The sequence below is a fragment of the Trichoplax adhaerens genome, genomic scaffold (assembly GCF_000150275.1).
Source record: "Trichoplax adhaerens TRIADscaffold_4 genomic scaffold, whole genome shotgun sequence".
NCBI lineage: Eukaryota > Metazoa > Placozoa > Uniplacotomia > Trichoplacea > Trichoplacidae > Trichoplax > Trichoplax adhaerens.
In genome coordinates this window covers 927,610-954,643 of record NW_002060946.1, presented here as the reverse complement: position 1 = coordinate 954,643, position 27,034 = coordinate 927,610, and the positions used below count along the sequence as shown (strand labels likewise).

The 27,034-nt window shown below is 32.2% G+C and overlaps 4 protein-coding genes across 4 annotated transcripts; 2 read left to right on the top strand and 2 right to left on the bottom strand.

Annotated features, from left to right (window-relative positions):
- Nucleotides 1-2,854: 2,854 nt before the first annotated feature.
- On the bottom strand, nucleotides 2,855-3,913 carry TRIADDRAFT_3407 (uncharacterized protein; the record flags this gene model as incomplete). Its single annotated transcript, XM_002111303.1, has 1 exon — nucleotides 2,855-3,913. A coding segment is annotated over one exon (1,059 nt), but the record flags the coding sequence as incomplete, so codon positions are not given.
- An 8,769-nt stretch (nucleotides 3,914-12,682) lies between these two features.
- On the top strand, nucleotides 12,683-15,375 carry TRIADDRAFT_24388 (uncharacterized protein; the record flags this gene model as incomplete). The annotated part of the gene is made up of 10 exons (XM_002111780.1): nucleotides 12,683-12,842; nucleotides 13,558-13,689; nucleotides 13,796-13,884; nucleotides 14,108-14,173; nucleotides 14,306-14,353; nucleotides 14,551-14,665; nucleotides 14,759-14,851; nucleotides 14,936-15,036; nucleotides 15,118-15,186; nucleotides 15,310-15,375. 10 exons carry the CDS (start codon nucleotides 12,683-12,685, stop codon nucleotides 15,373-15,375), a joined length of 939 nt encoding a protein of 312 aa, XP_002111816.1.
- Nucleotides 15,376-16,303: 928 nt separating this feature from the next.
- TRIADDRAFT_23692 (uncharacterized protein) lies at nucleotides 16,304-23,016 on the bottom strand (the record flags this gene model as incomplete). Its single annotated transcript, XM_002111302.1, has 19 exons — nucleotides 16,304-16,437; nucleotides 16,533-16,584; nucleotides 16,695-16,805; nucleotides 16,884-17,006; nucleotides 17,093-17,146; nucleotides 17,239-17,310; nucleotides 17,402-17,458; nucleotides 17,546-17,614; nucleotides 17,744-17,806; nucleotides 17,926-17,970; nucleotides 18,078-18,164; nucleotides 18,345-18,427; nucleotides 18,522-18,694; nucleotides 18,899-18,946; nucleotides 19,085-19,132; nucleotides 19,455-19,507; nucleotides 20,350-20,457; nucleotides 20,851-20,895; nucleotides 22,954-23,016. 19 exons carry the CDS (start codon nucleotides 23,014-23,016, stop codon nucleotides 16,304-16,306), a joined length of 1,488 nt encoding a protein of 495 aa, XP_002111338.1.
- A 1,285-nt stretch (nucleotides 23,017-24,301) lies between these two features.
- TRIADDRAFT_55224 (uncharacterized protein) lies at nucleotides 24,302-26,229 on the top strand (the record flags this gene model as incomplete). Its single annotated transcript, XM_002111779.1, has 7 exons — nucleotides 24,302-24,398; nucleotides 24,571-24,638; nucleotides 24,899-24,925; nucleotides 25,301-25,360; nucleotides 25,442-25,522; nucleotides 26,015-26,072; nucleotides 26,150-26,229. The coding sequence occupies 7 exons, from the start codon at nucleotides 24,302-24,304 to the stop codon at nucleotides 26,227-26,229; spliced, it is 471 nt and encodes a 156-aa protein (XP_002111815.1).
- Between the last annotated feature and the right edge of the window lie 805 nt (nucleotides 26,230-27,034).

Here is a 27,034-nt window from a genome sequence, read left to right as displayed (position 1 = left end):
AAAATCGCTGTATTTTATATACTTTGTTCACAATCACTGGTATACTCTATACAGCACGTATGATGTGTCGTAGTATAGAATACTACTGAATTATAACTTGTTTAAATAAAATAAAATTAAATAGCGAATATATTTTCTCGATACTAATGTACATTGCACATCTATAGGAGTGGTATTGTCTTCTTTCTAGAATATCCAAAATAATCTAATCTAATCTAAAACTCCTTCTACTTTATTAAAATTAATAACTTTGCGCTTATTCCATTTACTGCAAGGCTAACATTATTGGTATAACTTCGGTTTATAATTATAAAATCAGCATAACTAACATATGTATTTATAACGATAACATTAGCCTAAGGAGTGCTAGGTAAGCCTAATTTTAAGGATTAAAGAATACAAAATTTTAAACTTTCGCGGAAATTAATACAAGATTTACGTAACTCCTCTTCATGTCCTAATTTTTTACCCCAGAAATAAATAATACATTATTTAGATTGGGCATTGCCAAAATTGTACAAAAGACAAATAACAAGCGTAAAGAGATTTTACCTTCCCTCCTATTTCTATAGTGTAAAAGATGAGCGTTGAATTTCTTTTTTTCTAGTTACACTGACCCAACATCGATATAGAACTATTTCTTATAATAGGTTTCCTGCCCGGCCCCTTTTCTTTAACTACAAATATAATTAATAATCCTTTCATATAACGAAAATAGCAATTTCTTACTTCAGGACAAAACTAAAAGTTTTCGATTCAAGTTGATCAATCCTCTTTACCCGCTGTTACAGTGTTAAATACTGTATTACAGCAGAAATAACTATGTTAGGATAATTCTGTTAGCCTATCCTTATTTAGTTAACTTCTAATTTGGATATACTGTGTTTTAATATAGCACTAACTTTTTATGACAGTGACACTTATACACACACTGAAATTAATAGTTATAATAATGAATGCAAATCATCTACTTACAATTCGAATCATTGTGATTGTAATTTACTTTGGTAGACTGTAAATTATCATGGAAATGTTCCGTGATAGGAAATATCGTAATCTGACTATTCTGTATTCGTCATTACATGTCTATGTTCGTAAATACTGTTGTCTGCATTAAGGGAGCAGTAGCTAAAATTAATGTCTAATTCAGTAAATGATTCCAATGTTAATTGTATTAACTATGACTCATGAACTATTGAGGAGTAGTATATAAATGCAGTATATCGTGAAATAAAGTGAATTCTCCAACTTAGTGTTTAACGTAAAATACGAGGCGTTTAAGTCTTTGTGTAGTCTGCTAGTAGAGCAAAAGTGTTCGTGATAGTGCAGATATTGTTCCTTGATACGTGGGCCAAGGAATTGACTTATTGATCGTATATTGCGTTATCTTGTTGCAAAGCTGTTTTGTGACACCCGCCTGGGATAATAATTTGTCTGCTGGAAAGTTCAGTTTCGTTTGAAGGAATGCTAGCTTAAAATTCAATTTAAGGCGTCAAAATTGCTCTAAAGCATCGTGTTAATATTTGTCACGCCTTTATCAATTTCTACGTTGCATATTAAGTTGTTTATAAAACGGTGATACTTTCCTAATATTTCTTTCCATTACTAGTTTAATATACTTATAATTTGGACTCGTACCGTACTAGTTAATCATTTAACAACAAACTAACAACTATACGAGACAAAAAATTGAGACCAGTTCCTTTTAGATAATTTAAAATTATTTATTTTACATAAGCGTAGTATAATGTTGGATATTGAGTTTAATATCCATTGTATTTTATGCATAAATCTTAACAATTATAGTCAATATTGCGCCTTGTGGCCTGCATTTAACATTCATGTTAAGGTTGAAAGTTGTTAGTCAACTTCCGATTCAAATAGAAGAAAATTATTAATGTCATTCATGGTAAACGGTAATTGTATGCTTAAGCTGCCATTTTAATCCTTCAGCTACACAATATATCCAGTGTCATCATTTATTATTATTGAAATTTTTTTTATCGAGTTCATTCATTTGATTTATTCATTCTTTTACTTTGAACAAGATCCCTTTCATATGACAGGATAACTTAAACAATTTTTTTCCTTTCTTTACTTTACTTCCCTTTATCCACTCTAAGTTTGTTGTTAAATATGATTTCATTGATCTAAATAAATTATCCAGATATACTATTTTCTTTAAAGTAAAAGTCTATCGCTAAAGTAACATGTCTCTAAAAATGAATACTATCCTATAGCTCTTCAATTTTCGGATCATATTCACATTTTTACATATATTTCCTATATTCATAAAAGAACTAGCATTTTTATATTATAATTACAACAGCAATTATCGAGACTGCTTTCTTAGTATCTATTTATAACAGATACGTATAAATACATACATACATATTCCAATTCAATTCATACTTTTTTTGTCTTGAATTCTATATCATCTTTACTCTAATAAATTAGTCGCGACATTTTTACTAGCTTAGATATTACAGATGATCATTGATAAAGCTTACAGTATTTAGAATAATAGATTTATCTTCGATTACTATATTATGAAAATGATTTAAAATTTACAAGCTTCTCTAAATGTTTGAGAGCGTAGATGATAGTGTTTTATCGCGTAAAGATTTAATGTAGTTAGGAAAAACAATTTTATTGCATTTATTTAGAGTTAGAGTACAATAAGTGTTCATGGGTAATGTTGCTGCTGTTGATAATATTGATGCGGATAGGAACTTTGTGATAATAACGGATGACTAGTAAGGTGGGTTGGATAGCGAAACGGCATTAAAGATGGATGGCATTGCTGCTGTTGTTGAGCTATTAAACAAACTTCATGTTTCCTTGGATTGTAATGATAGATTAATTTGTTGATTAAACGTAGAGTTTGTCGCCTTTCTAAATCCATTAAGCAGACGGTATTGCGTTTAATAACGCTCTTCAAGATTAATAAGTACTTATACTTGATAGGATAATCATTATGAAAGTGGCAATCTAAATAACTTACTAAACGTTCTTCTTGTTGTTCAAGGCGCGTAAAATCGATAAAAAATCGACTACACATATAACGTGCCATAGCGCCCATTTGTAATTCTGATTCTGGCTTGTAGCCTTGTAATAATAGAGAACAATATTTTAATAAACCGCCACCGCGTATCTCTTCAGGCTTTTTTGTGGCGATAATTTTCTTATGTAAATGTTCAGTAGCAAGATCAAAATCGCCGTATAAGCACTCGGCTATAACTGTTGGATAAAAATTACTACTCATATATTGGCTATCAATTAATGTTAATTTGTAATCATATAAGGAAAGGATAGAATCTAATAAAATTTGAAATGAGTCGACCGAAAATTGAAACTGACGTTCTATGGTATCTACAAATTTAAATTCAACATTTCGACCGTAATAATTACGAAACGATATCAATGACCAACGATTAGCACCATTGAAAACTTTGACTAATTTAATCAGATATGCTTTTTTCAGCATGTAATACTGGAAACCATTTCGAACTATTGAATCCGGTAGATATTCAAGTAAAGTTCTCAATACTGTAGTTAAGATAACTTGTGCCTGGCTGTCATCGCTCATATCCACGTTGAAGACTAAATCAATGTCGTTGTAATGAGGTTTAATAGCAGGTCGTAGTTGTTGCTGTTGGTGATGATGTTGATACTGAGAGTTGTTTTTATAATAGTGATGTTGATTTAAGATATAACTAGCTGTACCGCCATTTAAACGTATATTTCGCACATTAACATTATCTTTTCTTAAGTTATTTCTAACTTTTCGCAATAATTCTTTTAATGGGATTTGTAAAGTAGGTAAGTTACCGTAACCATGAATTTCAACACATGTCTCTAATAGTTCAACCAATTTACCAACTTGGCCATAATTTAGCGTTTGTAAATGTTGATTATGACTTTCAGGCATGTTATGATGAAATTAATAGCCGGCCAAAAAATAGATGATAATATTATCGTCGTTTTTTTAGCTTTTTATTCGTGAAAGAACCAATAAATTGAGAGTACTTATCAGAGAGGATAGAACGACGATATCGACGATCAATTGCTTTGCTACTGTTCTCTTTTCGTTTACAATTACTGACTTGAGATGTGTGAAATTCACTGTCGCTTTTCCTTCAATACTTTCAATTAAACTATTGTCGTTGATCCTCTTTTCTTATTACAAAGTTTATATTCTATTTCAATATTCTGTGTTTCTTAAACTCTCTGTTTCAAATGCTGTTTTATATTCTTGATCAATAATCGATTAGATTTCTTTATAGAAGAGAAATAAGAAAAAATTTTGTAAGCATTTCCTAGGTACGGCTAATAAATAAGATATGCGTATAAACCATGTATGTCAATATGAAACTAAATAGGCTGACGATGTATAAGATATACATACAATGCAATTTATTACAGACTCACACACGTAAATTGTATGAATAAAGACTGTCCTAATTTTACAATATACACAACACATTACTAGTAGTTCAGCTGCTATAATTTATCATATATAACATACAATACTTTACTAAGGCATATAAAAATTTTTGAATCGGCCATTAATTATAAAAGTAAGCCGTACTCGAAAGCATTCAGTAAAAAAAACTAGCACGCTTGGCAAAGTTAAAATTGAAAATACTAGGAAAGAGAAGATTCAAATAAAATTCTCAATTTCAATTTCAACCTATTACGACATTATGATAAATTTTCTTACCTTTTAGATTTAAATCACAAGCCTCAAAAATGCTTGCTAATCGAAGAAGTCGCCCCACTCGAAGCAAAATTGAATGGATAGGATAAATATAATTGATTAGGATTATTATTCTATCACAAAATTGTGGCGCTATTCAGCACCAACCGCCAGGACAGTAAATCTTGAAAGAAAGAAAAATCCTTATGGCTTATAATGAGTGAAGTAGCTTTATGATTAATCAGTTATTTTTACTTGCTAGTATCTCAAAGAAATTCTAAAAGGTACCTTTTATGAATTAATTTTAATTTCTCGCCTTGCTCTGGTACATCAAGTGCCTAAATCGTACCGATTTTGCTGCCGATCTATTGACGCAATTTTGTAAATGAAATAGAAGTTACAAAAATGGGTATCTACTAGGTATTAACGAAATGGTCATAGACTAAATTGCCAAGTTGAATGAATGAAGTTCCACTACAAGGAGTGAAAAGGAAGTATTGATTGCTAAATATTAAGTCAACGAATTGATAAATGGCCTTGTGAAAAATTTAACAGAAGATTTAAGTTTTTTTTACCTTCTTATCAATATACTTGTTCCGAACTATTCCGATAGCGTGATAAATTTTTTGGTTATGATTGAAATAAGTTTTTATGATAGGTATAGATCCATGTGAAAAGTTAGAAATGAATCAACGTTATTTTTATCTCTCGATATCTTTCAATGAACTAGATACAAGTGCTAGGCTCGAATATGTATGGTACACTAGAAGAAATCGTCATAAATAATAAGAAGGAAAGTGTACAAATTGATCAATAGCAACTAGACTAGTTGAATGATTGAATGAAAAAAAAATTAACATTAATCAGTAACGTCTGGATAATTTCATGCAATAGTAGTATATGTATACACTGAGTAATGCATCATATAGAAAAATATTCGAATATCCTCCATTGACATGCATTCCCTTCCCCGCCTCTTTTAAATCAGATTGTATGGTGATGGAGACAGTTGATGGAAGTAGAGAATAAAAGGAATACAATAAAAATTATATTATAAAAGTAAATGAATGCATAGAAAATGATGGCCTTGAATCAGACGCGATGGAAGGAGGTGTGGTGAAAGTTCAATTAATTATGGGAGGATTATTAATATTATTTTCACTTCAATTCATCTGATCTAAATATAAAATCGAGCTAATACGAAATAATAAATGATGCTTAATGGCCATAGTACTCAATGTATTGTTGTAGTCGTTATGTTGTCTAATTTTAGTCCAATAAAATAGCCATCAAGATATTGTATATTTTTCATTGAAAAGCAAAAGGATAGAGTAGACGATACTATATCAATACACAATCAATTTCAATACTCTCTTTCTTTACATTTTAGTAAGTAAATCGATCAATACCGAAATTCAATCTTGGTGGTACTTGTATATCTAGGCTATAATACTAACTACTGTACGTTTAGTACTTGTGCAGTATTAACAAATGCACCTCCATCATAACTACTAAAAAATAACCAAATAATATGGAATAACCTATGGACAAAATAGAAGAATGATATTACTTTTTCGATGATCGATTACTAGCATTAAAAATAGACTAAAATTAAAAATCACTATCGTACAAGGATAAAATCTCCATTTGCAATTGAACAAACAGATTTTAATAATGCTGACCTTTACCATTATTCATTAATACATCATGCCATCGTTTTCAATGATATTGCTCTGGTAAATTCAATATGTTGTCAACTTAAAAGTATTGAATATCTAGTAGAGGAATTTTGATCTTTGTTGAATATATACTATTCTTTACGTGTTCCGGTCTATAATGATATTTTATTTTAGAAATATCGTCAATATTATTGATCGATGTGTTGTTAGAGCATATCAGAAAGTATGAAATTTTTAATGTTAACAACAACAATGACATCTCTACATCTTAACTGTATCGTGCAATAAATAAAAGGTGGAATGTCGTTAGTAGCTTAAAATATATTCTATCAAAATTATATTCATTTTGTCTTTTCAAAGTATTTTTTTTTGTTCTAGGAGAAATACCAACACGTCATATCAAACTTGAAATTTTATTACATATAGAATGAATGAATAAAACGTGATTCGAATAACAGTTATATGCATGCATTTTGATTGATATTGACGATCATCTTATACCGTTCATAGCAGAAAAAGTTAATAATGATTAAAAGATAGAATAAGAAGGGAAGGAAATGAAAATGTGATATCGTATTAATATTCAATTTATGTCAACTTGATATTACAAACAACTAGAAGCCTTGTGTAGTTTTCTAGTATGTACGAACGTTAAGTAAAGAAGAGATTAAAAAACATCATTATTGCGTACTCGTATAGATCAACACAAGGTATATGTATGTATAATTAATCGAGTGACTTGAAAATAGTGAAGGAAACAGATTTTGATAGCGTTATATTTTTATTGCGTAGATTAATTGCCTTGATATAAGTAAAAGTTACGACAAATTTATATACCCTATTATAAATAATACTTTTTATTAATGCGATGTCACATGCTAAATCATTTGCTACAACATAAAAAATCTAACTGTATCAATTTATTACTTAAATATATATCAAAGTAAGATATTTTAAAATTTCTCGAATGTTTCTTCACTTTATCGCATGATGGCAACATACTCTAAGTATAGTATGCGCCGAAAACCTTCTTGAAATTGCTGTAAACTTAGAGGTTATCCTCTTTGACTACCAATGCTTTCAAACTGTCACCTACAATTTTACTCTACTGTAATTTTTCCGTAGAGGTGCTATATAATTAAAAAAATACTGGTAGGAAGAGTGGATCAATTCTATTCTAAATGTAGGACTAATATAAATATGATGGAATTTCGATGATCAATTTTGATTGAACAACATTATCAATTGCACTTATTGAATTTATAGAGCATCCCCTAAGAGCAATTGTATGTGAGGGTATTTATCATCTAGCTTCCTTTAACTAGTACCCTCCCATTTATATCCATTTGCAATTCAATACAGATTTTCTAATCTATTTTATAATATGCTAAATAAAGGCAGAAAAGGGAGTTAATTATTTAATATTTTGGCTAGTTGCTATCAATGAAATATGATTTCAAAATAGCTTATATTGACAAGTCCAAATTCGCAAATAAAAGTAATGTAAAGTATGCTAGCAGATGTTTAGCGTTGGCGGTTGGCGGATATAGTCAAATTTGATTTCTGTTGACAAATAGTAACAATTAACTTTTCTTACCTTGTGTTCGAATCTTGAAATAGATAAATTAAAATCTTTTAGTAGTTATTAGCTTACTAGGTAATAATAATATTTCAATAATTTTACGTGCTACTCTAGTCTACTTTATTCAATAGCATCTATATTTATATAACTGTCAACGTCGTACAATTGATGTACTGTGTTACATACTTAGTAACAGTAGATCAAATTGCTGTCGCAATGGTGCGAGCAATTATTTTTTGTTCTATTTCTGTTGAATCATTCTGAAGTTCAGTGAATAACCAATAAATTGACTATTGCATATAGTACTATATTTAAATTATTAAGTTACTTGTATGATGAATTTTTTTTAAATTGATACGGGAGCTATGTTGACACAATAACTTGTAAAAGTCTTGTGACTTTAACAGTAAATCTTCAAGTCTACACCACAGTAAACCGTATGAGTTTAATAAAATAAAAAAGTGAATATTCCTGTAGATAATCCAAGAAAACATTTAATTACGAGTGATTTGCTTGTTATTTGTGGATCTATATGATTAACAAGATAGAACTGCTAGGCATTTCGAGTTCGGTACAGTAATATTTCAATGTGACACGATAACTTCCATAAATGAATTATCTTCATCTGCCTAAGAATTCGTTATAAGTGTTATGAAAATCTCGCTAGAAATACACAACGCACTTTTAATACCTATTTTAAGATCTAAATTAAGTTTGAACATGATAATTTCGTAGTTGTTAAAGCTAAAAACTGTAGTAAAGACAATGCTAAGTATTTACTTCGTAATTAAACATACTGGTAGCCTTTAAGTGGAGATAATTATAATTTTAATAATATAAAAGTCATATACATAGACTTAAGTAGAACATGAATGATTTTTTTGAATAATTAAATCATTTCAATGATACGGCATTTTCATTTCATTTATTATTAAATATCCAACATGATCCTATAAGTTAATTTTAAGAGTACTATAGACTACAGCAATGCATGTTATATCGGATGCTGCATAGACTTTTAAACTTAAGAAATTCTATCATTAAATGATTTAAAAGCCTAGTTATCTAAGTACAATTTTTCGCTTTAGTGATTCAAACTAGCCTCTACTATAGGTATTCTAAGCCATTTTAGACAATTCTATACTTCAAGCGATCAAATCGGTCTGCTAAAGATATTACGTTACTTGTTCACTTAATGGACGGAACAATCTATGTATTATATCGTTGCGTATTCGTTTGTTGAAGCGATTCGTCTAGTTGTTAACTTTCATTAGGCTAAAGATTCACTAATTCTATTCTATTGCTTTCCAATAGACCGAAATTAATTAACTATTACAAAATAGCCGATGCCGGTAAATATCAATAATTGCTATCTAACAACTCAATTTAAGTTAAAAAATCATTATGATTTTATCAAGATAATTTCATGTAGTAGTAACATATGATGCCTCGTTTATGTATGCGTAAGAAAGAGTAAGGCTATCGCCTATCGTGTACATTTATTAATGAAATACTTGTAATGGATTATGTCTACTAAATCTAACATGGAGTATTTACAATTATTCGAATATTCTTCTTGTCCTGTTTGGTATTATTCGACTGACTGAGCAACCAGGCTAATTTTGATAGGTTGTTTCCTGTTCTTTAAATAACTATTATGATAAATAAAAATAATGATGAAATTAAAATACCTATAATAATATGGTGGTGGGTGTCCCATACCTATTCATGTTCATTAAAGTGAAAAATTACTCATTATCTATTTATAGGAATATAAAAACGCTATATCTAAATATTTTTAAAATACTAGTGCTGATTGGTATTTATATCCTAAATTTGAGTCAGATGTAAATTCTACTATTACGAAACATAGCATACAATTGAAAGTTCGCTATTGCGTAATAATATGATTAGAAAGGCCTTTATTAGAATAAGGCAACGTTTTTTAGAGACATATCTCATTTTAACTGATAACGTTATAAACTTTAATTAAGATATATATTTATACGCTAAGTCGCTATTCTACCATGTGTCGGTTAATGGACTCCGGCGCTAAAACATTATATAATAGGGCTTTATGAAATGTTTTTGTTGATTATTTATTATAATTATGAAAGCTATTGGAAAACAAAAATTAAACATGGTAACATCATTCTCTAAATAAGTTGATACATTGTCGACACCGGAATTGCGATTATATCCAGATAGTGTATCTTATTCTGATGCACTGTATTGCAGCAATAGCGAAGTTACTGCTTGCAACGCTAGCGAAAGATTCCCAAAAGTAGGTTCAAAAGGTTAATCAGTAAGTATTACCGTTCATTGTTCTCTAAGATCAATTAGTAGAAGAAGAATTCGCTTCTTTTCTGCAAATCTTGTATACGCGTATATATCTTTCACCTCATGAGAAAATGTTTGTGCTACTTTAATTATTACAGTGGTTTTCGTAGGCAGCTTGAAATAAAATGTAGTATAGTATTGGATATGTTGAAAATGTTATAAATGTACTGGCAATGCAGCACAATAAAAACTCTATTATATTTCGATTGCCACGATAGATGGGCTTATTGGCTAGTATGCAATGCGGTATGCCGTATATATACGCGTATGTTAAGGATAAAATGGGTCTTACTGTGGATTATATTGTGTTATTATTAAATTCTGATATTATTTCATTACCCGACATTAGTCATCACAAATGGAAAGGAGCGTCACAAAGAAAAAAAAAGCGAATACTATATGATATTTACCTATTTAAGTTCAATAGTTCTAGGACTTGTGATTAGTTGAATTATTTGCTATATGGTATAAAACATTGTATTAGAACTGTACCAACAGTAGTAGGAGTTATTTTAATTAGCAACTCCATGAATTGCTTCCGAATTACGTAATACCCTACTTAGTATTTGCAGTAGTCCTACGGAATACATCATCTTTTCCGATTCGTCTCTTAGTTGATTGTAAGAAGAAAGACAAAATTAATCGTTAGTCATTTCGGGAATAATCAACTGGAGTAGAGATTGAGTTAATGTATTTTAGAGGAAGCTTCCTAGATAGGAGTATATCACTAGTGCATGAGCAACAGAATAAGGTAGCATGATTACAAGTTGTGTATTCAGTCGTTGCTCGAGCGATTAATAGATCACTACAGTATATCATTTATTCTATTTGATGTGCACCTACTATAGTTCTAGTGTTGATATCAATTATCGTCCAATACAGTAAAGAGGACCGTGTTTAGCTACGAGTTAATGGCTTATTCTGGCGAGATTATAACGATATACTCCTCTAATTCGCCTTGCAGAATTGTTACGAACAGTATACTATACACCATAAAGGATTAACCGATCGAATACTACGTTAGCGGATCATTTAAGGCATATTGAAGATATATCGAGAGAGGTAGCATACCCTTTCCCCTTTTTTGTCTATTAATACGAACAGGAATACATATCATCGTGTCCGAAATATAAATTTGCTGTGACTGCGACATTCTGTTGCAAAATTGGGAAAAGCATACCTTTCAAACTTTAATTTATAACTCGACCTCTACTGTATGTAGGAGTGAAATACTGGTAGTATACTCCATCACTGTCCACTTCACTTTCAAATGGAATATTTCTAAGAACGATTTACTTACAATACTATAATATATAGTATTAGAATATGTGAGATTATAGTACTAAAATGATGTTGTTTATGATTATGAAGTTATTGAATTCTAGGTGATTCTTGCGAGTTTCTACATATACTGTGTAGTATAATTTTCCACTATAGTTATGTTGAGCCTTCTATTTCAATCTTAGCGAATGGAGTCGTGAATGAATGCAAGCATAGGTCTCGTACTCTCTGGAGTTGGCATAATCACTTTGACAATCTGTGCAATTTCCTATTTTGAACTCTAGTCCTGTACTATACTGTACAGTATGTCCAGTACTGTACAGGACAGTAAGCAAAGAAATAAGGGTTTACACTACTTCACAGGCCTAGTACCCATACAGTACTCTACAGTACAGCTTGCACAAGTCAAAATAATCTTCAGTCTTGTTCCGATACAAGAAACGCATCCATTAAGGCCGAAGGAATAAGCCACAAAACAGAGTTTACCTCACAGGTCTAGTACGCATACAATACTCTACAGTTTATACATTTGCTTCGTCCTAATGCCCGTAGTCAGTCATCGCTCAGTTTTAGAATCCATATACACCAACCGTGATGTACTCCCTCCATGTTTTCTCTTTAGCAGTTCTTGACCATGTCATGGCAACTAAAGTAGTCCATGATCTTAGCAGTTACTTTTGACTGTACTGTAATAGACTTCTGAACATCTTAGAACATTGCTGTTTGCGATATTAAAATCTCCAGAACATGATCTTACTGCATGCAAAATTTGGAAATAATGTCTGGACACATCTTTCATACAGAACTAAAATATGATGTGTCCAGACTTTCCGGACACCCCAGTACAGTATACAGTATACAGTCTACAGTACATGTACTGTACTGTAAATACTGTAACTATTCCTTCGCTTTAATGTTCTTCCTATGATCACGACAAGACTCCAAACTTGGCCTCCCCTACTGTAGAGCTAACCCTAAAGCTAAAGAAAACTTTGAAGCTAGTAAGCAAAGGTTGAAAATTGAAGCCATAATCAAGCTTGAGTAGCGATCTTGGAAGCTAGTTTGGGAAGGTTTCCTCTTTCAACAAGTATGGCAATGCAAATGCAGATAGATGATAGTGGCGAGGAACCTAGTAGCAAGATTATGGCACCGTCGTCGGTTTCTCCTAGTATCTCAGTTCTACTACATCCTCTTGTGGTGATGAATATTAGCGATCATTTTATGCGATTTCTAGCGCAAGAATCTTCTGAAGATAGCCAAAGTTAGTCAACATTAGAAGTCATTTCTCTGCTATGGAAACAATCGATAAAACCTGAAATCAACTACATTGGTGCATGTAGTTGAAGTCATACGGAGTAAACTCCGATCTAGTCTTGTTCTTTGTCTTGTAGAACAGCGTATTGGCAATTGCACTGCATGTCGCTCTGCCAATGACAAAATGATAACATGACCTATTTAACTTCTGCTTTCATTTTAGCCAGTGATGATTAACGTATACAAGCATGCAACGATAACTATCAGCATCCAACAGCAACATAAGATCGAAAATTTAATCTGTGAACATTATTCTGTAGTTTCTTTGATCGCTCCTTAATTGAAAGTTAAACGAGATCCTACAGTACCGTAGGCATATAAGGATAAATCATCACTCTTCAAGAATTACAATAATCATTTATCGTATTGAATGGAGCGAACTACAATAACTATTATAATGGTGTAGATACATGATTTGTACTGAGCGACATCTTTACGATATTACGTATTGCATAATCATATGCGAAAGTGTTGGGATTATCTAATATTATATATTAACTTTATCGATTTCAAAGTACCGTATAATGTCTCATGCGGGTTGGATTCATTTTGCCTGCTAGACTAAATATTACCATAAAAATAATATTTACTACAGTGTAACGTCTTTAATTATTGTACCATATCCTGATTAACATGAATTCTTCTTTTTCTACTACAAATAGTTATTGGAGCTTTGATTGGTACTCAAAAAGGGCGCACAGTTGAAATTAGTAATTCATACGAATTGGATTGCAATTTTAATACCGGCAAGCCGTTCTTGAACGTTGATTATTTCAAGGATCGTGAGGAAAAGTGTGCGTATATGTATAATAAATTAACCATATAAACCAATTGTATTACTTTATTCCGTTGTTATAATATCAAAAAATGACATTAGGTATATCAATTGTTATATTTTAGTTCGTGAATTAACTGATGAATTCATGTTTATTGGTTGGTACACTATTGGAAGTTCGCCGAATGAGACAGATTTAAATATTCACCAACAAGTTAGTATTATCGTGGTGTACTACATCCTAATCTTTATCATCTTGTACAAGTAAATTCACAGTAGTCTTGTTACCATGGTGCAATGCAGCACTTGGATAGTTGTGCATTTACCACCTCATGAATTGATAAATTGGTCACCAGTCACACCGTGTCGTTGCACGTTATTAATAACATATACCAAAGAAATAAAAATTTTTATACTATTTTTATTTGATGTAACAGTTTTGCCAAATTTATGACAGCCCTCTCTTATTAAAGTTGAATCCGAACTGTAACTATGCTACCAATGTAAGGCTAACTTTATCTTTCGTAGAAAATTATTTTCAAAAATTACTTTAAAAGTAATGGATGAACTTTATCATTTTCTTATATGTAGATATCAGAATGTTGCATTATAATATTATTTATACATTGTTTTAGTTACCTGTGGCAATTTTCGAAACAGTAGTCGATGCTGTGGATAATCAGGTTTGTACGGATTTTAAATTCTTCGAGATAAGTTAGAAAGTAACTACCAGAAAATTTATACTACTGTAATCATACAATTTACACTTTTGTTCCAATTTTATATCGGTACTGAACAACATGTGAGGCCTATGATAAACTCTGAAATCACATAATTTATACCTTTCAATTAATTGTTGTCTTTTTTGAACAAATGTTAGGCTAAAATTTTATTTTTAGAAATACCGTATACATTAGCTACTGAAGACTCGGAGAGAATCGGAGTCGATCATATAGCTAAAACATCATATTCTGAAACGACTAGCACTTCCTCAGGTAAAATTTCTTCATTGACTTTATTGGTCTGCAAACATAATAGACTAAAACTGTAAATAGTTTTGGTGATATAACTGTTTCATTTTATTACAGCTGCTGATAACTTGCTTGCTCAATATAATGCAATTAAGATGTTGCACACACGTGTTAAACTGCTGACGGATTATGTCAAGGCTGTAAGAGCAGGTAATACTGTTAATCTATAAAAATATTGTTCAAGTGACGTGTATGCCTTAATTTTTCAACGTGAATTTTTCTAATGACAAATAGGGAAGCTATCATATAAACATGAAATATTGCGCGACATTTCCAGCATGTGCCAGAGACTACCCATTGCCAAGAGTAAACAATTTACTGTGGAATCTGTAAACGTTAGTAATTTACATGCTGTTGGTAATTAATTACTAGCTTCGACTAAACACTTTACTAATAACCAATTTATCTTTAATTAGCAATACAACGACGTCTTATTAATGGCTTGCTTAGCTGCTATTACGCAAGGTTGCAAAAATAGTGATGAGGTATTTATTTATTATTTATTCAATGTGCATGTGTCTGTATATCTTTTGTAATTTTCAATGGATTAGTCTAAATGTAGGTACACTACATTTTTCTTAATCTATAACCTGCTTGCTTCCTTTTAGTTTATCACTAAAGCAAATGACTTATATGAGGCCTCTGGTCATCGTATGCGTACCTTTTTCTACTGATGCTGGTCACCGAATGTGATTGTTTTTCACATATACAATATTCACTGAAAGAGAGATCTGTTGATATTCTTTAACACCCATCGCATATGTACATCTAATATTATAATTCTTGTCTAAGGGTTGTAATTATATTATAGCTAATAGTAAAACTAATGATGTTACTACAATGTCGTAATGTAACCGCTCTCATCTTTTTTCATAATACTGATCAATGTCATCTATTAAAATTTTCTTCTTAACTTAAAGAAATTACTGTAATGTATAATTTGCGAAGATTCTAGTAGGTTGTGTTTATTTGAATAGTTTGTACTGTAGCTACGTAAAACCAAATGCACCACGATAGGTAAGACATAAATTTTGGTGTAAATATTTGTGAGTGATATTGCTGATAACCATTTCGATGATATGTATAATCAAATTTGATCAATGAAATGACGGCAATAAAGGTCAAACAAACATTCCAGGAAAATTTTTGAAATATTTTTAATAAAGTAATATGTACCATTGTCAAATAATTCACAACAATAAAATAACTCCAACTCCTTTGTCAAGAATTATTAATCTTACATTAAGTTTACGGTGTATACCAGAAACTTTTCGATATAAAAGTAGATCATAGCACCAACATCGCAATTTACTCTTTCTCTATCATGAACTAACTGGATTCTTTGTCGCTTTTTATACATCGGGAGCAAGAACGAACGAAAGTACATTCCGCATTTTACTTCAAATTTCACATTTAAGTAACTAAATCATAAAGTAATCCTGTTGTTCGACTAAAATTTGATATAATTTAGAAATTAAAATTTGAATGAGGGACATTATCTACTGCAAAATTGTATTGCTTTTCCGATTTTTCAGGTTGAACACCTTGGATTTCATTCTCCTGCGAAATAGAACGGAACTGATCACTTTTCTCTTCACAGCATTAACTACCAAAAATTGTTAATTCTAAAGATGGATAATTATTTACAGTCGCGAGGTATTTATCAATTATTTCCGAAGACAGCTTCGAAATTTCAGTATTTTCGCTATTTTGTAGTTCTTCAATTTTTGTCAATCCTAAAGATAAGATAAAATATTATAAAAATTGATTGCTATCGATGTATTATTATTACAATTCACAATAATTTCTAGCAAATTACACTAGTCATTACCTCCACATTCTTCGATAATAATTGTAATGTTTCCTATGTCATTGGGTAAAGCCTATACACAGCACCATAAATACATGACATTCAGATATTAGTAACAGAGTGTCGGAGTCGATTACCAAAATCTACTACTAATCTATCTTATACGTATCTAATATGGCCAACCTTTAAAATATTTAAAATACCATCTAGCAATACATGAACAATTTGAATATCTTTAATTGTCAACATTTCGCACATAGGAGTAATAACACCATCGGCTACCATAAGGCTTATCTAATAACAGACAGGAAATCAATTAATAAGTGAACTTGCTTATCGTGTGAAGCAAAATTTTAATTCCCAGTAACTTACGTGTTCAGCTTCACCATTGACAGCGAGGTTACTAACCGCCCAAGCTGCCTCTTTACGAGTTTGAAAGTCAGCATTTGCTAAGCAGTTAATAATTAAAGGGACTAAACCAGCCTCGATAACCATCTAATTGATTAAAACAATAATTAAAGATTAATAACTATTAAAAAATAACACAAGCAATTAGAAGTTAGTTCAGTTAATTTATTTACGTGTATTTGCTTAGGTATGCCAGCAGTAACATTAGATAAGAACCACATTGCTTCCTAAGTTAGTATAAACGTATTTTCTTAGTCGTAAACAGATTTGATTAACGACTGCACCGTATGCATTATAACAATTATATTTTCAATCTTACCTTTTTAACTTTCTCCTTACTATGAGTTAATAAATTTTGGAAATGATTTAGGGCTCCATTGTCCAGAACAATCTTAGCATTAAAACATCAATGCAATATATAATTAGAAGTGGTTTTAAAAATTATACTCATTAAAAAAAAGAATTTTGAACGGATTCCTAACCTGTGTATGATAATCAGTACCAGTTACTATATTCCCGACTGCACGTAAAGCAGCGGTCTAATAGTTAAATAAAAGTAAAAGTGGTTAATAAAGTTTTTATGCTACTGAATAAATAGCTTCTAAATCATCAAGATAGATCATTACTTGTAATTTAATTTCTTTTGCACCCATAAATCCTATAAGTGTTGGCACGATCGAGGTATTTATTACAGCCTAAAGGAGAATAAGATAATATTTAGATTTACTTAAAAGTTTATCTGTAACCATATTCAGAGTGAGCATGCACTGGTATTTTAATAAATAATCACCATCTTGGAAATGTAGTTAAAATGCGTTAATTACCTGAACTTGCTGTTTACTGCCATCCGTTAAATACGACAGCGCCCAAACACAATCGATTAAAATCTAACAGTATTGCAACATTCATAAATTAGATAACAACAACCGTGTCGAATGCATATTAGCTTTGCTGCCAAAAAAAATTTACAGAATTTGAAAGACAAGAATACAATGTATACACTTACATCTAAATCGTTATGGTGGATTAAAGCAACAAGGGCACCAAGAATCTATATTCAAGACACGTACGCATATATTGCAGTATTTGGATACGGATTCAAGTAAGCAAAATTACGATCAATGAAATCGTTGAAATAAATGTTATATAAATGCTTACTTGTAGAACAATTTCTAATGAAGGGGGAGGATCTTTACTCCGGCATAGATTGACTAAAACCCACGTCACATTACGTAAAAATGACAGCTGAAAAATATCAAAGTTTGGAGTTACGTTAATACCAACAAATGCGTCGCCAACAGAAAGTTTCTTTACACTATATCCCGAAAGACCATATTCCGTATCATGTAATTGTAAGTAAATAACTGATAAATCGACCATTTATTTATGCAAGATGCATATGATTAATATTGATATTACACTTACCGAGACGTTGGGTGAAACGAATTTTAACAGCGGTGTTAGCAGTCCTTGACTAAGAACATAATCTCGTAGTTCCGATCCATCACCTTTTTTAAAGATACAGCATTATATACGTAGTTAATACAACAACCCTTTAAATATAGTTAGTTCAATGGTTGTTATTAGATAGTTTTTTATTACCTATAATATTTCCTAACGCCCATACAGCCTGTTCGCAGACATCGGTGTAAGATGAACTCAATAAGGCAATAAAATGAGGAACAGCACCGAACTGGACTACAGCTCGGGTTTGCTCTGAGGTTCCAGACGCAATATTAGTTAAAGCCCATGCGGCTTCAAATTGTAAAGAAGGCCTTGGATATTTTGTTAAAATTAACAGTTAGATTTAAGAAATGCAGTATTTCACCACTCCTTTGTATACAATTAAATGTACCGTACCCGACATACAAGTATATTTATTAACAACTTTATTACTATTTTTCTAGCTTATTGAAAACGATTGCATTGGATTACAAATTTAGAATATTAAACTATTATGATTGCTTCATAGTACATACGAATCATTTCTCTCTAAGCAGTTGACCAAAGTGGTAACCACGCCGGTACTACGCATAAAGCATAACCGCAGATTAAATGATATAAAACATTTACTTATTACTAGTATCGGACTTAAATTGACAAAATTACTATCAAGATCGAGTACACGGGATATTATTTTTACTATGCAATAATCAATTACTTACTTAACGATATGATCAATTGGAGGTGATTTATCCTTTGATAATAATTTTCTGAAAAAGCATGATACAGACCGAGATCAATGATAAATAAATTCATCCTTAGTAATACTGAGCAGTTATTTGTCTAAATTTGATATTAAAGCTTTCAAAGTGATTTTATACTATCAGTCACATATTGCATGCTTGTTGTAATGCAAGTGTACACAGATATTGGATAACATGGAGCATTTTAAGGTTTATCGTCTACGTGAAGTTTTCACTAACATATGGCTTGCTATAGCGATAACTACTTAAAATACTACAAAAGATATCCTGAATTATCCTTCCGATCCGTTATAAATTTAAATCATAGGTTATCCGGTTATCCGCTCACCTAATCGCTTGAACTGCTTCTAACTGAACATTTGGATCTGAATTCTTTGCACGCTGTAGGTTATAGCACATGTGTAACATATTAATCATACGTAATTACCAAGAAATTACAACTCATGCGTGTTGATCACTACAGTATATATTCTTAACTACCTGTAATTTTATCATTAAATCTCAACTTTAAATATGATTAATACTTATATAATGTGCGCTATTACGAATACCAATAAATCTTATCGTGATTGCTAATTTATGTGAGCTACCACTATAAAAACTCGCACAAGTAGATTAGCACTATATATATATATATATATATATACAGCTTGCGCATAACTTGAATATCAGTTACATAAATTGGCACTAGCTTACAGATAAATATTCTCCCTTTCTAGCCTAGCGAAACGTCTATTTATCAATTTTTAACATGTTACTAACCTGCGCAACATGGGTAATTACCACATTGGTAGCATAGTCCTAAATTATTTTTGAATATATCAATAGCGTTAACATCTACTTGTATATATATAAATTTCAATTCATTTCTGAATTTCACATCGAGGGTCAGCTTCATAACGCGGGAGTAGCCGTTAGCTATGATTTATACTGACTACAATAAACCATACTATTGGCAATCATTTGCTATCTTATTGCAACTATAAGTCATGTTGCGTTACAAAAATGCTCCGCCAACATTTTTTAGCTTGTCAACAACTCTACTATTGTCTAGCGTTATCATAGGTAAAATTTAAATGCAGAAACTACTAATGTTAACCAAAGTATTCGTAATCTATTAGTATCATGGCTTTGCGCTAAAAACATTTAGTTATTCATTAAAAGCATTTAAAACAAGAAACTATATTTGGCTACAGCACATTGATATCAACAGATTAATAGACAGAGATTAAATTAATCAAAGTTACCTCAAGCGCTCTATCATCCTCCTCATCGATTTCATCATCTACGGGTACATTTCGACGCTTTGCAATTTCTTCAGATCTCTTATTCTAAGTTTGTATGTTACAAATGAGAATAAGAATTAATCTTCAATCAGAAAGGATCTCACGAAGATAACTTAGGTGAATACGGCAATGTAATGCAATATCACTGGGTCTAAGCTAAAAACTAGTCTATCAGATGAATAGCATATGCTAAGTCTGTTGATTTATATACTCTTAGAAAAATAACGGTAAATGAATAGTATTATAATAGCTTTGTTTATATGGAATTTTAAGCATTCTAATAAGTTATTTACATATCAGCAATTGCATATAATCACCATCGTAAACTAGCTATAATCGTATAATCTGTTACAAACCTAAATATAGTAAAAAAAAGTTGTCACAAAATAAAGCTACTTTTGAAAGTTATCAATACTAATAATAATTTGGCATCACTACCTTGCGTAATTCTATTTTCACATCGACCCTTCTTCTTCTCAGTTCCTACAGCAGAACAATTGGATAATATACTAAACATGCCATACGTACACTGGTTGTTAGATTATAACAATAATTATTTATTTCTAATTAGTTTGTTGATATCATCTAGCTTCCATCTTCAGCAAAGTTTAATTACGTCATTTTTGCGATTGACCGTATCATGTGCGACATTTTTACAACGGCTTTTTTTCCTTGATAAAGGTTTACATTATCAAGTTTGGGTAAAAATCGATTCTAGCAATCATTCTACTGTAATTGCGTAAAATTATCCTGATGCGAAGATAATTCACTCCCGTAGAATGTGATACAAGGTTCATTTGACTTGCAAAGCATCGCAATAGAATGAAAGGTTTCAATTTAGCCTCAATCACTGTGTTTTAGCATGGTGTGGCCATGGTTTATTTAATGATGTATAGCCAATGTATGGAGGTAGTCCTTTAATAAGTCGTCTATCATCTCCTTTCGGTAGAATTCATCAACCTAGCAAGGTCAAAATCTTTATGAACGATCTGTGCTTTTCTCGCTCAATATAGCACAATCTAGTACAGTATGATTCAGTGCTGTACTATATGCATTGTATGTCAATATAATTATATATATCTATATATATACCGCTGTATCATGGCAGTAGACTATAAGCGTCGACAGTACGACGGCAGACACTGTATCGTCTTGACCAAGTTACCAGGGATGTTGACAGTAGTTTTATAGTGCTGTATCGACTGTATGGGCACTGTGCTGTACAATACTGCGCGATGCAGTAAAACTCTTTTTATATGGCTCTAGCGCGCCGCCAAGTTGGCAACCAGCAGCCTGTAGCTTCACGAAGCTTGGTAAAGTAAAAGACAAAATAGAAACAGGTAGCTCTGTACATTGGACAACTGCTGTATAGCTAATAGAATCATGTTTTGGGAGCTATTGGAAACTGCTAGAAACATATATTTGCGAATTGTGAACGACGGAGAATAATGGATAGAATGTGCATAGAAACAACTACTTGAAGCCTAAAATTGTCGTACTGCATGTGATTGTACAGTAAGCACTACCAGAGACTAACGAAATGGGATATAGTCGCTGGTATTCATTCAATTTATGTTGTACATTCCCTGGATCCACTGAATGCTTATGTACTGTATAGTATAATTAGGTCTCCACAGTGACGGCATATTTACAGTAATAGCCGTAACAGGAGACGATAGCACTATCTGGTGTATCATTACCACCAATTGGAACATATGATTGTAATATACAGTAATCAAAGTCATCTCCATTTAAGCACAGGAGATAAAAGCTACGGCACTCAAGTTGGATCAGATCTCGGAAGTAATGTATATTCTATCGTACTATAGATGGAAATCAGGGAATAATTACAAGATAGCTTCCTTGACGCTACTTGTTCAGCAAGTGTACAGTACTGTACTTGCATCAGCATAGTAATGGCGATGAGCACTGATTTGATTGATAACACAGTGTGCGTGGCCGACGAGAAGTTGAACTTTTGTGGACCGAGCTCTACAACGCAGTATATTATTCTTTTGGAATTGCTGACGTGAATTGACTGCTAAAACTAACGTATCCGCTGACTTATCCTATAACTATATAAACTCGATTATTGCGGTATAGCCACGAATGTATGCTCCATACTGGACTATAAAATGGAGGACAAATTAAGCCGCTGAAAGTGATTTTAAGATTTTTCTTACAAAATGATGATACCACTATTATTCTACAACATCTGCGTTGTATCAGTTCCATGGTGGAACCATGTCCACTACAATTTATGACAGTCTTGTGTAGTCCACTACAATATCAAGCTTGGTGAAATGACTAGTCAAAACGACAAAGCTGGCCGACAAATTGATGCTATTGTACAGCGTAAAATGTCGATTCTTTAGTAGGAGGAAAAGCTACTATGGCTGATCCACTGTATGTACAGTACAATAGAAAATCTACCCATTTTTTTGAATGCATCTAGCGTTGAATTTGTTGATGTTAAGCGTCTTCTTTGAAAGTGGCCAAAAACGTGCCATTTACTACAAGTACTGTAGTTTGATCACTAACCTGTTTATCCTTGCCTTTGTGCTTGTAAGTTTGTATCCGATTACCGCGCGTTCCCGGCTCCATGTCTTTGAACACTGTTCGTACTGCACCGACTAAGGTTACAGTACGCAGTTCAATGATTGAAAGTAAAGATCAGTGTGGCTTTGATAACTTGAACGATATTCCAATGTTGTATTCGAAAAAGGTAGCGAAGCAACCAGTTGATCAATAAGACGACAAGACGACTGCAAAGACAAGTAAAGTAATAACTATACCAGTTGTGATTACCCCTTGCATCTATGGCAAGGTGTTTGCAGCAACTTGAACTTTTTTTTTTAATGAACTCAAGCCTCAAGGTAAATACAGTATTGTACAGAAAAATGATTGCAGAGTTGGAGGGGAAATTTTCAACTTGAGCTGGAGTACGGTAGGTACAGTACAGTATACAGACGGGTGAGAACGTAGTCTGACAGCTGACAGAAAAAAGATTTTGTTTTTGTCCTTTGTCCACAGTCCGAGGTATGGGGTACATTGTACTGTACACTTGTACAGTACAGTAACTTGAACTGTAGTGATGTTTTTACCTACTGTACAGTGTACAGTACTGGACTGTACTGTGTACAGTACAGTACACTGTAATTTCTGGATCCTCGACAGTACAGTACTGTATAAGAAGAGAATTTTCTCCAGTTTTTATGGCCGTAATTGACTGTTAGCAAATGCATGAAATTTTGTGCGTCCCCAATTTGAACAGTTCATTCCGGCTGTCTTGTATTTTAGTTGGTATCCTGCTGCACACTCTGATACTGTGGAATACAGTACAGTATTGCAGACTTTGACTGTCAATATACAGTAGTGTACTGTACACTGATGGTTTTGACGGACAACCATAGAGGTTGAGAAAGCCTGTATTGAAGTCCTATCGATTTTATCCATTTTATTTCAATTACTGCAGAGTACGGTAAATAGTACTGTACGTACTGTACAGTACTGTACTGTACAGTACTGTACTGTACACTGTAGAGCACAGGACAGTAATATTGTACTGTACTGTACTGTACAGTACAATTGTACAGTACATTACAGTACCGTACTGAGTGTACAGTACACTGTACAGTACACTGCACAGTACAGTACTGTGACCGTAACCAGTGTACAGTACAGTACTACGTACCGTACCGCACAGTACTACGTACCGTTCCGTACAGTACTGTACGCACTTTCTCCCGCCAATTTTTGGAAACTGACCAGGGTACCGTACTGTACTGTACTGTATCGTCTGCTACCGGGACGGCCAAACTCATACAGTGCGGTATTACTGTACAGTATGATAACATAGTAGCCCCAGAAAGCCGATGATTGCAGCAAAATGGAAGGAGACTTGCAAGTGGAGGATCAATCAAGCAATCATCAACAATATCAGAAACAGTTCTTTGGATTTAGTACCCCAGAAATGCTTGTAGGTGGTAAGTAGAAGCTAGTAGAGTGGCTATGCATGTACCAATAGGATGGGCAGTATGTTGATTGAGGAGGACCAAAGGAATTGGTTACGTCCAGCCTCAACGCGTTTGTCACTCTAGCTTGCAACATGCGATGACAAACTCTTGTTTTGACAGCATCGTTTTTTATCCTTCCTAGTCACTAATGCTGGAAAATTTTACTCTGAGGAAATGCGCAAGAGTGTTAAGGAACAATTAATCAATAAGGTTTGTAAATAATCTACAACTTCATCGTCTGGACAGTACTTGTAGTCGAAAAGGCTTATTCGCATGGATGCATCATACCTTTTACCTCCACCGATGATGACAAATGAAGTAGCTTAGCTTATACAAGCAGTAACGTAGCCGTAAGATGGTAGTAGTCAATCACACAACCAGTGCTTTCAACTTCCTTGATAGTGTACATGAGATAAAAGAGTGTGGTATATCCATTGAATGATGAAAAATGACCTTGTCTACTTTTATAGGGAATGTCTTCTGAAGATGCCAAACAGGTAAAGCCAAATACTCGTATATGCAACAACATTGGTTGATAGAAACGACTAATGTACTCACTCGAGATGACACAGACAAAAACTGTTATTACAACAGAACTAAAGATAGATGATGCCTATTTGACATAAATCAGAATTATGTATAATGCAACCGAAAGAAAACGTAGTAATGGGTGTATCATTTAAATTACTTGCTTAGTTTTGCCAAGATTTATATCAAGAATTGACGAATAATCTTAGCAAGAATGCCACAGCATTAATGGTACAGTATCAAAATCACCAACTACAATGATTGTCTTATATCACAACCAGTAACGAGCTAAAGAGACTCGTGATAAACCTTCTTTCTATTGTTCTACTCTATTGATCAAATAGCAATATCTACCAGCAAATGTATTCCATATTCCTGATGATATCTTACTACCTGAAGATGAGGTTAAAGTACACTGGATCGACTTGATATATATTGAATTGCACTCAATTAGACAGCGATGACTAATAAAATAATCATTGTAGGTGCAAATTAACCAGTATACCGAACAAGAAGAAGAAAAACTGGATCATGAAATCGATTTGGTATGCCAAGAAATTAGAAAGGTAACTTATATTCAATAGACTGCTTAATCAATGGCCCTAAACTTATGCAGCTGTATAACCTGCAAACCATACAACATCCTCATGATATTGAAATCATAACACAGTGATATTTATTATTTAGTTACAGTACATGAAAGCAAAGGCACACCAGGAATCGCAACGGCTTTCTGAAACAACACAAACAAAGGTTTTATTCCATTACTAGATATAAGCTTCAGTATTGTAGTTATCTTTAGATACAGCAAGGGTAACTTTTAGTATTATCTACTTCAATCAACTAAGCTGAAATGGAGCAGTTATTATCGTTTAGAGTTTTCACCAGTTTATAAATTCTTTATCGTAAACACCATGTATATCGATTCCAGATTTTATATAAAGCTTATCAGTAATATGCTGTTTACTACTGTGAAGAATAATCTCAATAGAATTGAAAGTCATACTCCTTTTTTTTTTAACATAATACAACAGTTCTTGTATTGATTTAAACTGTAGGTGAAAAAGATCACCTCTGAAATAAGAAGAATGGAAGAGCTGATAAAACAGATAGATAGTACGTCAAGTTGCACGTTTTCAGTAACAATTTTAAAATCAATCGATTTACCTTGTGATTTATTTGTGATACCCTAGATGATGCTGCTAAAGTGAACAGTTTAAAAGAAGAAGTAGTTCTTCAATTGAAAGGACTAAATCAAGATAAAATTCAATAAAAATAATGTATAAAAGATGGCTTTTCCGTTAAAGCAACATTCTTAATTGGATATGGTTGGTTTTATCAATGGCTACATTTCTTCATATATTAGTAGCCTTATAATTCTGGATCCAAATGTAGTCCTCCAGTTAAAGGGCAATGATGACTGTAATTACTGTACACCTCGCTTATTGGATATATTGTTGTATTACTTTATCCAATTAAAGAGACAACAATACAGTAAGATACAAGACATGTACACCACATGAAACTATATATCATGATATCCATTTGTAAATAAATCAAACACAATGTCATTTAGGTTATTTACATAAAACATTTATTTGTAGCTGCTAGTAGTATTCTTATAAACAGGTGCAAGCTCGATTTTGGATTGATGTTGTCATCTGGTATAAGGGTATGACGTGCTTAATACACTGCAATGGGTTAAATTTTCTATAGGAATTAAAAATACTATATCAACTCAGATTAATTTAGAATGTCACTGAAAACAACGATGAACTGTATTTATTGTAATATTTATGAATTAATATGAGCATTAAATTTTCAATAAAATCACTTTTCTGTGTCTATTATTATATACATGTCTTCGATATTTCGTCGTATACAGTAGAAGACGTTTGTAAATTATCGTTAGCATGCTCTGCGTTTTATACAGAGTAGATGATAAGTGAATAGTATAAACATTGAAATTATTACATGCCCATCATTTCAAATTAGGATATTGAATATTCAGTCGTACGAGCAAATAATATACAATTTGTTGATCATAAAATGACATACCGATTAATTTAAAGCTAGCT